Source organism: Talpa occidentalis, unplaced genomic scaffold (assembly GCF_014898055.3).
Source record: "Talpa occidentalis isolate TD23 unplaced genomic scaffold, MPIMG_talOcc4v2.1, whole genome shotgun sequence".
Taxonomy (NCBI): domain Eukaryota; kingdom Metazoa; phylum Chordata; class Mammalia; order Eulipotyphla; family Talpidae; genus Talpa; species Talpa occidentalis.
The window spans coordinates 88,460,721-88,478,876 of record NW_026555331.1 but is presented as its reverse complement, the minus strand read 5'-3'; the positions used below and the strand labels follow the sequence as shown (position 1 = coordinate 88,478,876).

The window sequence follows — 18,156 nt, the reverse complement described above, 5'->3', positions numbered from 1 at the left end:
CTCCTAACAAAGGTGATTTTAAGCAACACATTTCTTTCTCTGATTGCCTTGCCAAACTCTTATCTCGAAGGATCTCGAAGGCTGCCCAGAGGAAAACCCACCTGGCAGTTGTCTAGGGATCAAGTGGTTTCTTGTTTTGTATTAATAGATGTTGACTTAATCTGGACGGTAACTACAAGACAGGAAATAGGAAGAGAGAATGTAACCACTGCAGTGATCATACGAGCTTTATGAAAATAAAAAAAAAAATCATAGCTATAGTATGGAAGACCCTCAAAACACTAAAAATAGATCAACCTTATGATCCAGTGATCTCATTCCTAGGAATCTACTAGGACACAAAAACACTAATTCAAAAGGAAACCTATACTCCTCTATTTATTGTAGCACTATTTACATTAGCTAAGATATGGAAAAAATTTAAATGCCCCAACACAGATGACTGGATCAAGAAAATGTGGCATATATACACAATGGAATACTACTCAGCAGTCAAAAAGAGAAACTCATGCCATTTGCAGCAACATGGATGGATGGAGCTAGAAAGGATTATGCTAAGCAATAAGTCAGAAGGAGAAAGAAAAATATCAAATGGTTTCATTTATAGGGGGAACAGGAAAATGAACTTAGGGTCAGGAAAAAGATAAAACTTGTAAGATGAGCATAGATTTGAGGCAAATAGCAAGGGAGGCAGAGGGAGAGGGGTCAAAACAAGGCAGGGAAGAGCATAAGGGACTATAGTGGCATTTCACTGGTGATGTTGTGGTGGGAAAACTATGGAAATTACACCTGAGGGAGGAAAAATAACATAAGAAAAAAAAATACAACTTTAAGAATGCTACTCTCATTTGCAACCATTAAATAAGCAATGACCATAAAAGCTTCTGCATTTTAGATCTTACTCTCAATGTGTACCATTTCAGGAAAATTTCACTAATCTCACTTTATATATATTTGCATTAAGATATAAAGTCCATTTAAAATTTGCATGTTGTATAGTAAATTAATATTTAATAAACATTTTCTTAGTTTAAATGCCAAAATAACAAAACAAATCACAGCTATAGAAAATCTAGAATAATAAACTTTTATATGCTCATTATCTAGCTTCAGTAATTATCAATACAATTGCCTTTCTTGAAAAGCCAATTTTATATCAGAACTTGGCATTATTGATGCTATGTCATAAAACTGCTTGGAAGCGGTATCTTATGGAGTATAATCCAGGGAAAGAAATGTTGGAATAGAAAGAGAAGGACATAGCATGAGAGACAAAGGCAGGCTGTCAATAAATGCCTGAAAGTAAAAAATCTGCTCGAATTATTTTTTCCAAACAGACTGAAAAACAGTCTCATTCTGAAAAGACACTGTTCCTTTAATTTACTTTCTGATCCCACCCAGATCTTGCACACTGGCCAAGTGCCTGACCACTCTTGCTTTAACTTTGTCTAATAAACATGAGTAGAAGATTGCAGAAGATCGAAAAGCAAAGATAATTTCTATTTCCCACAAAAGAGAACAATATCAAATACCCAGCTCCATCCCCAAATAATGGTATTTGCTGTTAATATTTGCTTAACCACTCTTTAATTCCTGTTTGACAGACTTCATAAGGTAAGCCAAAACTGTTTGGTTTTAATCATTTGAAATGAGATAGAACCATTTAGAAATTAGAATATAAATGGTTTATATACTTATTATGTGAAGAAAGTGTATCAAAACTTTTTATCCTCTGCTATTACTTTAAAATAATATGAGAATTATGAGTAATTGTTAAAATGTAGAAGTTTAAAATTTTATTTTAAAGTTATTGTTAATTAATTTTCCATTTACTATTTACTACATAGCATTACAATGATATTAATGTCTTTCAGGACATTTTTCTCAATTTGGAGCAAGGTTTTATGATTCAACATCAATTGCCAAATACTTTATTAGAGGGCTAGCTTGGTGTTTGAATCAAGTCTTTATTTGATCATTTATGTAGAAACAAATGAATCAAGTCTTTATTTAATCTTTATTTCATCATCTTTATGTAGAAACAAATGAGATGCAAACCCTGTGAATAAAAGTGGTAAGCTTTGCTGGGATCATTTCATTTTTGAAGAAATCATAAAATACAAAGTCGATTGGATTAATTGAACCTGATATTTACCAAAAGAAATTTTAGGCAAAAATATGACATTTGGTTAAAAGATAATCATTGTTTCTGCATTTATAACAGGTAACTTATAGTAAACAAGGAGTTTATATTTCTTCCACTTAACCAATGTCATTTCCTCCTGAAGCTTGTTTTATTTTATATGATATCTAAATGAGAGAATGGTGAAAAATGGATGCAAAAGCGAACATGGCAAGAGTGATCAGAAATAAGGGGGATCTTAAGACGCCAAATAAAGAAGAAAAGAATTTCAGGAAGGTAGTATAACTGAAAAAACTGGAAAAGAAAAGTAGGAAAGGGTATGGATGCCTTATGGCTAAATACAGGAAAACAAGAAGGAATAACAAGACTTTGGTTTGGAAGCTAGACTTTAAAGAATGTCAGGGCAAATAACAATAAAATATGAAATTATTACTAATTAACAAGTCATTCCCATGGATTTTGTACATATAGGGGCTCAGGTTAGAATTCATAATTAAATGCCAAGAAAACTGTATGAGCAGCTAATAGAAAGATCAGTATTTAAAGCCAGCATTTCCAATGCCAAAACGAGGCCTACAAATGAGAAGGTTTTATTTCCCTCAGGATCCTACATGGGAATCACCTTAACTAAGTTTTTGAAGAGTTGCCTTAATCTTGTAGCTTATAAAATCTTTCTTGCTTTCAATGAAATTTAATTCTCAGTCTCTTATTTCCATAACTTTGAGAAATTCTCTATGGCATAGGTTCAACAAAAAAAGAAAAATTGTATGTAAATAAGAGGGGCATGGAATATGTTATTCCTTTCCCCTCCTCTGAAAATGTAATCCCAGCTACATAAATTTATCCTTATGCTAATCTTCAGAGTTAAACTTGATTAGCAATGGGATTACTTGGGAAGGAATATCCTGTGTGTCCTATTTCCTTAGCACACTTCTTGCTCTTGTTCTATTTTTCTCTCTTAAAACACAGCTGTCTTCACAACTCAGCAAACCTGGTCTGAAAGACAGTTGGCATTTGGCCAATTGCACTTGATGCACTTGCCAATAGAGATGTTTGGTCATACTGATTCAGGTCAATTTACTAAACTTCCAGCTAGATGAAGCTATTGGAGGAACAGACTATGGCATGGAGCCTCCATTGGTCCAGCCCCAACCTAACAACTTTGCTTCCCTTGGGGGTTTCTCCATCTGGCATGTATGAAAGAAATCAGTCACTCATCTCACTCCTCATGGCCTTTGCTGTATTTCCACTCCCTATTCAGAACCTGGAAAAACTATGCTCATAATTTCCCAAATCCCATTTCCTCAAGGCAAGTTGCCAGAGGAAAATGCGATGCCTTTCCAGAACTTATGAAAGTCAACGTAGTTTGAGGAGACAAGCATTTTTGAATCACATAGAACATTGGTTCAAAATAAGCTTTCTTCTTTCCACTCTTGGATATACTGAGCAGGTCACACATTGGTCTTTTTTTGTCAAGGAAATATGTGGGTTTAGAAAACATTTGGTGTATAGATGGGCATACTGAGTAATGAAGATGGCTGAAGATATAAATACAGGATTCTATATTTCATTGTTAATCTACCCAGAAATATAGACTCACAGAGGTACTCAGAGTGGTGCTTCCTCATTTCAAGTCCTATTTCTGCCCATTGATTAAGCAGACACTGGAAGAATAGTATGCGTCACAAATCCATTAATTTTTCTCTCATACCCTTCTGATTCATTGGATATGCACTGTAGGCCAGCCTGGATCTCTGGTGGAGAGGAAGTTTCTAAAGCAAGAGTTGAATAGAGAAATAAGGTTCTATGGGAACAGAAAGACAATTTAATTTTTGACTTAGCCTCTGAACTCACTGAAACTTTGTGTGTAATGTTAAGATTGAAATGGTGGTAATTCCCTACAACCTCGGCCAAATATTAGGATCATCAGGAATTGTAATGAAAATGAATGCAACTACCACATAGCAATCTAAATTCACTCTGAAGAACGTGGAAACGTCAACCCAGACCCTGTGATTGACCTCTAGTCATCATACAGAGTGAAAGTGAAATGTTTTTAAATTACTCTCACCGATACCTGCTTCCCATAATAAAATGGGAAACTCAGACTTCTGAATGTAATTATTTAAATGTATTGAAATAGTCACTAATAAATGTTTGGTTGTTGTGTCACAATTTATTTAGGTTAAAAGCCTTTTGCTCCAGTCACATGCTAATTTTCATTTCTACTGGCTTGAAATTAAAAACAGTAAACACTATATTTTGTGAAATTACTTATAACTGATTTTTCTATTAAAGGTGCTACAAGGCAGATGATTTTTCACCATCTACCATAATGTGGAACAGACATTTTGTCTTTCATCTCCTGCTTTTGCCAGCTTTTATGAGTCCAACAATATATGGACAGAGAAAGAAAGGATCAAAGGCAAATTTACTTACGAGGAAAAAAGACCTCCAGGGTAACTGTTTTTAACTATTAGTTTTCGCTTGCTAAAACACTAACATGAATTTTTCTAAAATTCATTTGAAGTAAATAGCAAAGCCATATATATATATATATATATATATATATATATATATATATGACATGACATACTATATATATAGTGTATATATATGTATATGTGACATACTGTGTTGATATAATTGTACATAACAATATACCTTACATATTTACAGCACATATTCCTAAAAACATCAGAGTTTTTTAGAGCATTTGTACATTGATTGTCTCATTTGATCCTCACAGTAACCTTGTAAAATAGGCATGACACTCATAAGTATAGAAACTGAGACCCACAGCTGAAGTGGAACACTCGAGGCCATAGGCAAATTTACTTGTAATATACAGAGCTGGGTTCAATATAACTTGTCTACTTCTGAGAGAGTATAGCAAGTTATACACCTGCTATGAAGTGTATAGACATTCAGCAAAAACACCAAAAAGGGAAGAGGCTCATGAATTTGACACACAACCGAGATAGGTCAAGTGTTATTTACTTCTAGACAACTTTGTCTAATGTTAGTTGAATGTTACGTTATCACGCACCATCTTTCCCTCCCGCTTTAAGCAGGTTTTATTTGGGGAAGATACTCATAATATATGATATTTTATTTGTTTACTTTTGATTTGCATGATTTTACAAGAGAAAAATAAATTTTAGATTTGGAAAGCGATTTAGTTCTTTACAATTTAAGTCCTCTCTCCCAGGTACCTCTCTTCACACTTTGTTCTCCTCTCCAAAACAACAAAAATAACAAAAAAATCAAACCAAACTAAACAAAAGAAACACACAGAATACCATATCAAGGCTCTTTATGCAAAATTATTTCATGAATAGGAATCAGTAATGTGCCCGACTTACTTGTTTTATTTCAGACTCCACTTGCTTCATAGATATTGTCTTCATTGTGGACAGCTCTGAAAGTGCTAAAATTGATCTTTTTGATAAACAGAAAGATTTTGTGAACAATTTGAGTGACAAGATTTTCCAATTGACCCCGGCTCGCTCCTTGAAATATGACATCAAACTGGCAGCCCTTCAGTTTAGCAGTTCAGTCCAAATTGATCCACCATTTTCTTCTTGGAAGGATCTGCAGACTTTTAAACAGAAGGTCAAGTCTATGAATTTCATTGGGCAAGGTACCTTCTCTTATTATGCCATCTCGAATGCCACTAGGTTACTTAAAAGAGAAGGGCGTAAAGATGGTTTGAAAGTGGCTTTGCTGATGACTGATGGCAAAGACCATCCAAAGAATCCAGATGTTGAAAATATTTCTGAAGATGCCAGAAAGGCAGGAATATTACTTATCACCATTGGGCTTTCCACTGTAGTCAATGAAGCCAAACTTCGTTTGATATCTGGAGATGCATCCGATGAACCCATTCTACTCTTGAGTGATACAAACCTTGTAGATAAAATTCAGGATCGCCTGGTAGGTATCTAATGCGTTGGTAAATTTCTCATTGTAATATAGATGTCTTAGTTAGAAATTCAATAAGGACAGATAATAAGTAAAAAAGATGAAAGGAAAAGATCCATCTTGGAAATGAAAATAAGAATCTTTCCAAAATCCCTTGATAGTCTACATCAGATGAATGCAAAGTATCAGACCAGGTGCATTCTGTTGGTTTTGCATTCCTAACCTTATTGTGAGTCAGTGCTGCTGAGGATTTTAGGATTCTTTTCCAATCATATACCTCAGACTTTCGTTTGTACATCCTGAAATCATGAACACTGTTGACTTATATTCAATTTGTGGTCAACTTGTAATCTGCTATATGTGTACAAAACTGCTCTCTTCCTAGTCCATAGTTGCAGGGATAATTTTTGGCTCTTTGTCTCATCTATTGCCATATTCTGCTACTCATGCGAAGTACAGACTTGCAATTTTTAAAAAGTTACCTCCTTATTTCTTTGTTGCTAACAAGACCCCCCCCTCCCCAGTTTAAAATAATCTGCAGGCACCCAAGAGTTTCTCCCATCAGATCGATGTGTCGCATTTGAGGGTGTGATTAGCTGTGATGGTTGCTCAGCTGCGTTTGAGAGCCTTGTCTTGCTGCTTGAGAAAACACAAGGGTAAACAATCAAAAGTCAATCCCTCTTCACAATATTTCTCAAGGAGAAACTTCTGGAGATAAAGTGGTTGCTGTGTTAAGTATTAAGAAGTGATTTTCTTATAAATACTAATTTCCTTTGCTTTCCTGAGAAAAGGGCAAGCAAATGTTTTCTATAGGCTGCAAAAAAAAAAAAAAAAAATCAGGTCCTATTTCAGAATTTTTTTTTAGCTTCTTTTATCCCTTCCCCCAATTCTTTTTTCTCAACATTAACCTTATTTTTTTTTTTAAAGATGTATTTATTGGGCCTCCCCAGGTGGTGCAGGCAGTTGAGCGCCATGCTGTGAAGCTGTCCGCAGCCTCTGCAGCTCCAGTTCAATCCCAGCCAGTTGGCGAGTGTCCCACGTGGAACGACAGACCTCTCCTGTCGCGCCTGCTGCTCCCCTCAGCAGTGTATTTCATCAGTCTGCCTGTTCTGTTCTCCATTCTGTCTCTGGTGAATCCTCTCACCCTCCCACACATCTGGCCTGTACCCCAGTTCTTATGTAAAATAAAAAAATAAATCTTTAAAAAAAAAAGATTTATTTATTTATGCATACAAGAGCTGGGTTACAGGCCAGAGATGTGGGGAGCGGGGGGGCGGGTGAGAGGATCCACCAGAGACAGAGTGGGGAACAGAACAGGCAGATTGACTGAAATACACTGCTGAGGGGACCAGCAGGCGAGACAGGAGAGGTCTGCTGCACCATGTGGGTTGCTCCCTGGCTGGCCAGGGTTCGAACTTGTGCTACAGAGGCTGTGGATTGCTTCATAGTGTGGTGCTTAACCCCTTGCGCCACCATGGAGGCCCATAACCTTACTTCTTAACTCAGTTGTTTTCAGCATAAGAAGTTGAATTTTCTTATCTAATTAATAGTTATATCTGTAGTGCTCTCTGTGTATTAGGCAATATTCTGAGCACTTAACATATTTTATATTATTCAACATTTACTGTAATCTTATTATGTATGTGCTGTTCTCTCTATTTTATAGTTGATAATGTAAGGCCATGTAAAGGCCCTTGAGTCTGTATGCTTAATCCTAAAGTCATATAAAGGTAGGAAATAGTAAGTATTAAAAATTTTTTTTTTTCCCAATCAGAACTGCCTTAAAACAGTCAAACATCTTTTCACCAAAGTTACTACCGCTTCTAGCTCTTCCCCTAGGGTACATGGGGTGAGTGCTCATTTTCTGAGCATCTCTTTTGCATATAAGAAAAATGTGCAGGGTTGCCTGGCTAATTGCCTTGCCTTGTCTGTACTGGTGTCCTCGCTACTGGCATTAAAACAGAAAGTTTCAGCATGTGCAGGAGAGAATCGTGGGGCTGTGATAATGAGTTGCCTATTGTGATAATGAGTTGCCTATTGCTGAACAGCAACTGCTTGTTTGGCCAGATGTGTAGGCTCTACAGGTTCATACTCTCCTAGATTGACTCTCTCTGAGAGCTCCTGCCGGACTGGGAACATAAGCTCTTGGCAGCAGACTCAAAACAGGATTGTCTGTTTCTAAGGAAACCAGAAAATGAGGAAGAATCCCAATGATCTAGCCCTTCCTTAATGTCCTATGATTTCAGTTTGTTTGTTCAGATGGAAATTCTGTCATTAGGGCACTGCTCAGATGTTGCTTTCCAAACACATTCCAAATGCAAAGGACTTCTTAGGCTTTTCAAAGCAAGATACCAAGTGTCAATGTTTCAAATTCTGACTAGGAGGCAGAAAGTGATTCTTGATCAGACCATTGGAAAATTTCCTTATCTAATCTATTGCTATTACACCTTTAGTTGAATTTTTTATTTTGAAATAATTATGTAGTTGACTTTTCAAAAGAAGTTAATTGGGGATAACAAGTACAAAATGATATCCACTTAAAAGTGGATATCCACTTAAAAATGATATCCACTTAAAATAATCTGCAGGCACCCAAGAGTTTCTCCCATCAGATCGATGTGTCACATTTGAGGGTGTCACATTTCATGAGTTTTGATAGATGTATGTATCCTAAAACCACTGATACAAGTAGGATACAGAACATTTCCATCAGCCCCAAAAGTTTCCTCATGCCTCTTTGCAATACACCCTTTCCTTCACCCTGAGTTACTGATTTGTCATTCTAGATCCTTTCTGAAGTTAGGCATAAATAAATTCATAGAGTCTGTATTCTATCTGTGCCAGACTTCTTATTCCCAGAATAATGGTTTTAAGATTCATCTAGACTGGTTTTTCTTATCAGCAGTTTATTCCTTTTTATTGCAGAGGATACTTAGTTGAATTTCTGAACATGAGGATTTAAAATAAATAGATTTTTCCAGGGCCAAGAAAAATCAAGGAATCATTGTCCATTCCATGACACCTCTACTAGAAAGCATGATGTAAGAACCCCATGAGCACTGTTTAGTTCTGATTTACCCAAGAGAGACCTGATGATTCCAGATTGAGGAAAATAATTTTATTGCTATTTTATTATGGTTTACATAGTAGTACTGAAACCTAAAGGAAAAAATACAATACAATCTCCTGGATATCTCATGAGCAAGAGTAACTACGTGGAAATTAGAAAGAAAATTCTTTACTCAATTACCTCTAATGCTAAATATTTTGTGTATGTATTTAATTTACTATTTTGCATACAAGAACTGGAGTGTAGGCCAGAGGTGTGGGGGAAGGGCGCATGGGAGGATTCACCAGAGACAGAGTGGGGTGCAGAACAGGCAGATTTACTGAACACACTGCTAATGGGAGCAGCAGCGAAACAGGAGAGGTCCGTTGCTCCACATGTGGGGTAGCTCCCTGGCCTGATTTAATTCAGGTGGTAACCGTGATAGCTCTGAGACTTAATCCCTAGGCCACCAGGGAGGCCCTGCTAAATATTTTAAAAGTCTTTATGGAAATAAACATTAGGACAAATGGTCTCTTTTCTTTTTGAAAAGTACTAAGAAAAGATAAAAACAGTATATCCTCTCCTTCACATACCAAGAACGGATCAATTTGATAATTTCTGTATCATCCTTAGAATCCTATGCTTTATTAATTTATTAATTACGGCCCACTTCTGTTTTCAAAGATTCTTCTGTCTACAGTTATATCTATTCTCTGTTTAAGATTTATAGTGACTATTTTGTTACTCTATTAAGTTGTAAATATTGTAATCCTTGCCTACTAAGTTCTGTATGCTTATTCTGTTTGCTGGATAACTCTAGCATGTTCCTCACATTCTTTTTCTGTCACTTCCTCATAGCATTGGCCACCTGCATACGAGGAGGCAATTTACATAGTCAATTTCATTCTAGGATTCTCCTTTCACATATATACTATCATAAAACTTTTGTCTCTATTAATAAAATGGATTTGTCTTTTGTTCTGGGGGGCCTTTCTCTGTTTATCCTTGCCATGTAAACCACAGTATCCTTGCCATGTAAACCACAGTATTCCACCTAGAACTGAACTGACCATGTTCTCATGTTCTCATCTGCCTTTTACCATGTTCTCCCAGTTGGTTTTCCACACGATCTGCTTCTCTGCCTCAGTGAAAGCCCTTAGTACATCCTCAGGCCTCCATCTCTGTCTACATGGGCCCCTCTAGTCACTCTTTTTAAATGTCCCTCATCACTTTCCTTTGTTTTATTGCTCACACTCACTAGTCTTTATATGATTTTTCTCTTTATAAACATTGACATACAGAACAGCATAGTACCAATTAGTTGGTCCTTTGCATTCCTCTTTTCAAAATTATCCAGACAATTCACTTATTTCAATAAAACTTCTTGTTATAACCTCTCCACCCAACAAACATACAGAGTCTAGAATTCCCTTCCCACATGGCTAGCTCTGTGTGGTCTGTTTTCTCTCCTGGGGCTTTGTTCTTTGTTTGAAACAGTCTGGTCCATTGTGCAGTTTTGGGTCCATTTTTGTTTCCATAGAAATATAAATTTCAGTAAACACAAAATCGAGTGAGTTCCAAAAATAATTAGTTGGGTTGATACAGTTTAAGCCTCATGGCACATATTCTGAAAGAGTAATATGATAAAGCAGAAACTGAATTTTCAAAGTAAGACCTTTAAAAAAAGTGCAAAATGACACACCAGGCATAATAGCAGCTAAATTCATGAGTTTAGAAACAGATACTGGATAATAGAATGATATTGCTTGTTAGAAGAATGTTAGAAGAATGTTGAAATTTTTTTGTACTTTTCTTATTTTAGTAGTTGTTTACAAATATTACAATTTGATTTGAATTATTAGTTGTCTTATTTTCTCTCTTGAACTCCTTTTGAATCACTTTTCCCATTCCTCCTCCCAGGAAAAAAAAAACAAGTTTATGATATTTAAAAAGATTAATTTCATAATTCAGGTCATAGCCTATATATCTGTTTTTTCACTCATTTTTTTCTATATTGAAAAATGTAGATTGAATGCATCCACTTGAACTACGTGTAGTATTTCATTTATTGATCCACTTCATTGTTGATGAATATTTTAATTATATCCAGTGTTTCACTGTTAAAAACATAAATGCTGAAATACACAAGAATGCAAATTTCTCTAAGGTATTTTTGGAAGGGATGTTCAGATAATAGGTGGAGCAGGGACTGTGCTGTTTCACATTAGGTTTATACCTTTAAAATGCTAACTTCAATGAATCAGGAAGATTTAACTTAGCACACAAGCCAAATGCACATAATTATAACATGAATTTGGGGGTGGGTGAGGAATCTACATGACAATAATATAAGCATCCAATTCCATTGATAGCAAAAAAGGGGGTAGGTTATAAAGCTCTTGGCAAGGCAGAATGGGTATGTCTGGTTGGAAAATTTCTGGCAAGCTTTCTGGTCATGCAGTGTATAAACTTCTCCAATTGGCTTAAATATAGCACCTATATTTAAACCACTTTTCAGAGGTATATTATGAGGACCACTTGTTAATTTTAATTTTGGCTGGGCCTCTTGGCACAGCCATGTTTTTATCTGTCCTTGCCTTTTGCATGCCTTTTTATCTGGGTACTTGCAAAAAAAAGTGGTTGCTTTAGACGGATAATTTTAAAATTGTTCCATCTCCTTTGCCCCCACCTGTTGACCAGTTGGGGTCATTACAACATTAATACATATAGCATCAGTCAGTACTGAGTACAGAGCCTATCCTGGGCTGCTTCCTCCTGTTGTTCATTTCCAGTTGTTTCAAACTCTGGTTAGTGAAAACTTTCAGTTGTCTCAGTATTAGCTTAGGGTGGGGGTAAGACACCTGTTCCTCAAATCACAGCTGCGGGAAGCAAATAATAGCTTCATTTATGAGGAGACACAGGTGATTGATCTGGCTCTTCCAGTCAATTTGGGTGCCAACTGTTCTTGTTTGGAAATCATAGGCTTAAGCTCAAGTGGAACCCTTACTTCCATTGTTCTCCAGCGGTACACCCTCTGTCCTGCATGCTGACTGCGTGCACCTTTTTGTCCATGATAGTGCCAGGTTTTTAAAGGCTGAAGTGTGGCAAGTGTCTTGACTTAACAGCAGAGGTGTTAAGTCTGCTTAACAGCAGTCACCACCCCCCTTGTAATCTGTACTACTCTGTATTACTTTAAACAGTTTTTTTTAAACCCTCTTCCATCATGCTATCACTCTTGAAACAGGTGACAGTCAACTATGTCTCTTTCAGGGATTGTTTTCGTATAGTTATAATTTGGTTGAGAATATGTGGAGAAGGCAAGCCTGGCATCTTCACTCTGCCACTACCTTGTTGGACTCTTGATCAGTCATAATCATCACAACATCAACACATATAGCATATGGGAAGTCTAGAGACAAAGGATACACAACTTTTGCTTTCCAAGCACAGCCAAATGCTCTGGGGAGGGCTACTGACTTCTTATGTGAGATGTCAGTGTATCTGAGTCCCTGTTCTCCATGAAACTTACTAGCTGTTAAAGATACAAGTATCTCTTCTGCTTTCAGTCTGGATTTTTACCAACTAGTAATTTACATTCATAGAGAGGTACATGAGGGAAGGAGAAGAGGGAAGTGGGTTATAGGTGAGACTGAATTTTGTACATATGATCTGTGATAAGTTTTACAACTCTCAAGAACATGGATCAAACTTTGTCATTTCATATATGGGGAAAATGACCTGGAATGATGATGTGACTTGTCCAAGGCCACATAATTAGTGAATGGAAAAAACGGGATGTAATCCCAAACAAATCGCTCCTTCCTGCCCCACCATTAAATCATTAGCGCCAATTGAAATATTTTGCTGCTTTCCCTTGATATTATTAGTTTGTATGGAAAATAAAGTAAAACAAAACTAAAGTGATGTGGAGTCCTCTAAAAAATTAACAGCTCTGACTTATCTTTAACTTTCTTATTACATCCTTCATTTTTAATATCTTACAAGAAATGCCCTAGTGCTTTTTACTTCCATTTTCTATTTTTTTGGAAGTGAAGACTTCATATCCAATTGTAGGCACTAATTTGACACATAATTTCTACCTTAAGAAAGCAGTAATTGGGCCTCCCCTGGTGACACAGCGGTTGAGCGCTGGGTTGCCAGTTTGATCCCCGGCCACCGGTGAGGGAAACAAAAAAAAAAAAAAAAAAAAAGAAAGCAGTAATTGGACATTGGACACCGGTTCGATCCCTGCTGGACATGGAGAGACCCAAATGGCATGGCAGACCTCTCTTGTCTCGCCCACTGCTCCCCTCAGCAGTGTATTTCAGTCAGTCTGTCTGTTCTGTTCCCCGCTCTGTCTCTAATGAATCCTCTCACCCTCCCGCATATCTGTACCCCGGTTCTTGTATAAATAAATAAATCTTTTTTTTAAAAAAAAAAAGAGGGCCTCCCCGGTGGCGCAGCTGTGGAGCGCTGGGTTGCAAAGCTGCCCGCAGCCTCTGCGGCGCCGGTTCGATCCCTGGCTGCTCCCCGGCCACCGGAGGAGGGTTCCACATGGCACGCAGACCTCTCCTGCCGCCCGCTACTCCCCTCAGCAGTGTACTTGGGTCCTTCTGCCTGCTCTGCTCCCCGCTCTGGCTCTGGTGAATTCTCTCACCCTCCCGCGCTTCTGACTGTACCCAGTGCTTGTATAAGTAAATAAATAAATCTTTAAAAAAAAAAAAAAGAATTCAGAATTTAAAAAAAAAAAAAAGAAAGCAGTAATTCTACCTGTAGAGATAGGTTAATTTCTCTTCAGGGCTTGACTTCAGACATGGCCATGAGTGCATTTTTCAGAAATACCCCACTGATCTGAAGTAGGGGAGTGAGACCTAGCTGTTGGGCCAACTTCTCTAAAGTTGTACATTGAAAATGGTTTTAAAAAATATTGCAGTGAATTCATGTCTGTGTTAGTAAGCATGAAGCAGCACTGAACTTGGTCAGGTGTCTTAGCCCAATCATGTGACCTCAGGCAAGTTGTGTTACTGTGCTCCCGTTTCCTTATTGCAAAATAAGAGATTGATAATGATTATTGCCAAGGCTCATTAATATTTCATGAAGTTATGATTCTAAAATTAATGTTTTGATGCTTATAAGTAAATGCATACATGTATAGTGATAGAAAAATAGAAAATACACAATTATGTATTCTGACTAAGTCGTTGTTAGTAAAAGGGAGAAATTTCTCATTATGACTGATTAAGCTTGTAGCCAACTTATGGAAATTATAGAACCGATAAAGGAAACAAAAGAGAATGCATAGGATGCAATGAGTGGAGTTCCTAGAAAACAGAAGGATTTTTAATCTAAGTACCCTTTACCTCTTTTATTATTCTAAGGCTTAGAGTGTTGGTTGGGTGGTTGGCTGGTAGGCTTTATTGCTTTTACAAGGTTAAAAAGGCTGAATTGTTATTCTTCCTGGAAATTGCATATCCCATAGGGAATAATTAAGACTAATAAGAAGCAGGAAGCAAAAACATGAATTGAGTTAATGTTTCATTCTCTTTTTTTCCTCCTAGGATATCTTATTTGAAAAGAAGGTAAGCACCACATGCTTTGATTATTATGAATTACTCTAAAAGCTCACATTATCAAATCAGCATTAGTATTCACATAAGAAGATAAGCTGTGACTAAATAAAAATGCTTCATTATTTTACAAAGGAGCCATTCTATTTAAGGCAGCCATTGATCTCTTGCATATCACAACATTCACTACAGGTTGGGAAATTTAGAAAAAGCAGGAAATATTTCATATGATGTATAGTGATTTTAGAACTCAAAAATAATCAAATGGCATCACTTTGGCTTACTCTATTATGCTTCCTATATTCTAAGCATGTCTCCTGGGGGGTTGGCTACTTTGGGGGATGTGCCTGGTATTGCCCAAGGTTAGAAATGTTCCTGGCTAAGAGACAGTCCAGAGTTTCCTCCTACTATTTGCAGATTGCCTTTCAGCTTAGTCTTCCTTGATGTTAGCAGTCAGACCAAGTGACAAAAGCAACCTGGCAAACATGTTTGCATAGTACTTAGCACAATAAATGGCCATAAGCTTGCTGAGGCCTCCCCAGCATTTCTTAAAGCAAAGAGTTGGAATATTTGAACATTGTTTGATAAACTGCTTATTTGGCATCATGAATTTAGAAGTAGTACTGAATAAAATAACAAGTTAACCACATCTTGTGAAGCATCATGTTTCACTGAATTATACATAGTCAGCTATATATAGGCCATTATTTTATGTGACATTAAGGGGAAAAAAACCTGTCAATTAAACTATGATAAAGAACATTCTTATCAATTACAATTTTTAATTTTATAAAAATTATGGAAAGAGTCCTTTAATTTAGCAATAGATTTTAAAATTATGTATCACTTTTGTGCCTATATTTTTAAAATTTTTCTTCATTTTTGTGTAGAAGAGCTGGGATATAGGCCAGAGGTATGGAGGGATGGGGGGTGAGAGGATTCACCAGAGACAGAGTGAGGAGCAGACCAGGTGGATTTACTGAAACACACTGCTAAGGGGAGCAATGTAAATGCTGTGCCAGATGTGGGTTAGCTCTCTGGCAGGAGATAGTGGTGATAGCACTGAGACGTACCCCAAGGCCACCAGGGAGGCCCCGTGCATACTGTATGCATACTTTTAAGGGAAAATATAAGCAAGCTAAATTTTTTTCTTCCTAAAAATTCACATTCAGAGTTTAAGGCTTCTGAATCACTTTTTGTCTCAGTCATTGATACCCTGTTTTTTCTACAAAATACCAGCCTCTTAGCCTTCAAAAACAGCAGTAATGCAGCATTTCTTAAGAGTGTTCTAATAGTATCACTGGAGCTTCCTTCCATTTCATTTTGTAAGTTTTGAAGTACGTGTGCAGAAAATAGCAACCTCATCATGACTGACCCTGATTCATAAAAGACTCATTCTGATTTCAAAGATGTTAAAAGGAGACATGTGCATTTTTAGAATCAATAAAAATATGGTATAAGTCAAATATTTTCCTTTTATGAGTAAAGGAACACTTGATACTTGTTTATTATGGAGTACTGATGTGTTATACAGAAGCAGCAGAAATGCCAAAAGTTCACTGAAAATGTTTATTTCTCCTTAAAATCTGCAACTAGATGTTATATATGTGACACATATGATCTGATATATAAACAAATATGATAGAATATATTTACACGTGTATATATAGTGCTATAGGTGTGTGTGTTTGTGTGTGTGAGATAGATTTATTTTGTTTAACCATAGCAACATTAAATAACACTTTATTGGCTGGCTCTTACACAATCTGAATTTTCCTAGAAGAATTTAAGACTAGAGTAAAATCTCCAAAAATTTGCAAGGCACAATTTCTTTAAGGAAGTGTTTCATTTAGTTATGTACTGGGAAATATTTGAAATGTTACTTCACTATGTGCTAATATTGTATTTAATTATCCATCCAGTGTGAACAAAAGATTTGTGAATGTGAGAAGGGGGATCCAGGAGATCCAGGACTTCCTGTGAGTATATTTCCACTCTGAACTTAAGGTTAAGTCAGGAGTCCCAGCGATGACAGCTCGAATCACATTTGAAAACACAGGGTTGACTTTGTGCTGTTAAAAAGCAGTTGTGTGCAAATAGCAGCAAAAACAGAAATGCTGTTTCTTTCCTTTATTCCTAAAGGGATACAGTTTGTCCTTAGAAATAAGCCTGGGAATTTACTGATCTGAACTGAGGGCAGATTTCACTTAAAATGACGAAGTTGTTCCCTCAAAGGATATTTTATGATTGCTTCCGATGTAACAATTGTGGTTGGAATTCCTCAGTACCAGAGTGAAAAATATAAAAAAAAGATCATGCAAATCCTCAGTGATTTAGGCAAAGCTTTATCCTATTCCACCTAGAAACAAGTGCCATAGAAGTCTCCGGAAGGTACCTGTCTTCACATGTATCCAGGTGCAACACTGTGTGGCCTCGTGGGGAGGAAGTTGGTCAGGAAGCTTTGGGTATTAGCATAAATTCTGTGAAATGGAAGTAACCACTTGGCAACCTATGATAAATAGCAGGATTTATTAAGGTGATTCAATACTTAGATAAAATAATCCCAAAGGAGAGCTTCCTTAATATTCTGGCCAACTAGCTGGTAGAAGCCATGTCTGTACTGAAAAAGTATTTGAAATGACATCACAGTGATGGGAGATGTTGAACATTTCTCTGACTCCTGTCATCAGACATGTCTATGCTGCTCATTTGGTATCAAGCCACATGATGCTAAACCTCAGAGACCAGAAGCCCAGTGGAGATATTTGAGGACAGGTAGGGAAATGTGTACATGAATTACTTAGACAATAACATATTTTAACTTAAGGTCCAAAGCCTATGCTTTTTCAACAAATTCTATCAACCAAAGCATTAGAAAGTGGGAATGTTTGTCTTTTTTTCCCTTCAGAATACCTAAATTATATACATTATATGATAATGTGGTAACTGACTTTGACCAAAGCAAAGGTTTGAATGAACTTTCCTATAAAGTCTTAGCTTATGCTTATTATATCAAAAGATTGCCAGTGGAAGGTTTACTTGGGATATATAGTTATGGTTTAGAATGAACACTAAGAAAATTTATAATTACTGAGCTAATCTGACAATTTTAATTACTCAATATTTTAAAGATGATTACTATACCATGTTATAATAGTGATAGCCAAGAACAATGTTATTTAACATTTATTGAATGCCCCTGCAAGAATTTCTTAGAAAACTGAGCTTTTGGTGGTTCATGAATTGGAAAAGAAAGTGCCTTTCTGGAATAGTATTGGAGAACTCTCTTTTGCCATCTTCTGAGATTGACTGCCTGGGGGAGGTGGGGGAAATTGAGAGAGAGAGAGAGAGAGAGAGATTCTTTTTTGAGAAAATCCAGAGATTCAAGATTCTGCCTGTTTAAGACAGTGCAGGCTACCTGGTATGCAGTAAAGGAGAGTTGAATCTCTGCTTGGTAGACAAAGTTGTTGTTT

General features: G+C 36.7%; 1 protein-coding gene and 1 long non-coding RNA gene across 2 annotated transcripts in view; one reads left to right on the top strand and one right to left on the bottom strand.

Annotated features, from left to right (window-relative positions):
- Positions 1 to 1,477: 1,477 nt before the first annotated feature.
- The window catches only part of COL28A1 (collagen type XXVIII alpha 1 chain), a 149,917-nt gene continuing 133,238 nt past the window's right edge, over positions 1,478 to 18,156 (top strand). Inside the window, exons 1-5 of the mRNA XM_037508168.2 lie at positions 1,478 to 1,614; positions 4,442 to 4,602; positions 5,523 to 6,079; positions 14,675 to 14,695; positions 16,606 to 16,662. Coding sequence (XP_037364065.1) covers positions 4,479 to 4,602; positions 5,523 to 6,079; positions 14,675 to 14,695; positions 16,606 to 16,662 — 759 coding nt within the window. The 5' untranslated portion in view covers positions 1,478 to 1,614; positions 4,442 to 4,478. The remainder of the gene's footprint in view (positions 1,615 to 4,441; positions 4,603 to 5,522; positions 6,080 to 14,674; positions 14,696 to 16,605; positions 16,663 to 18,156) is intronic.
- Positions 6,316 to 18,156, bottom strand: part of LOC119242655 (uncharacterized) — a 191,430-nt gene continuing 179,589 nt past the window's right edge. The window contains exon 6 of the long non-coding RNA XR_005124536.2: positions 6,316 to 6,881. This is a non-coding gene — a long non-coding RNA (uncharacterized LOC119242655). The remainder of the gene's footprint in view (positions 6,882 to 18,156) is intronic.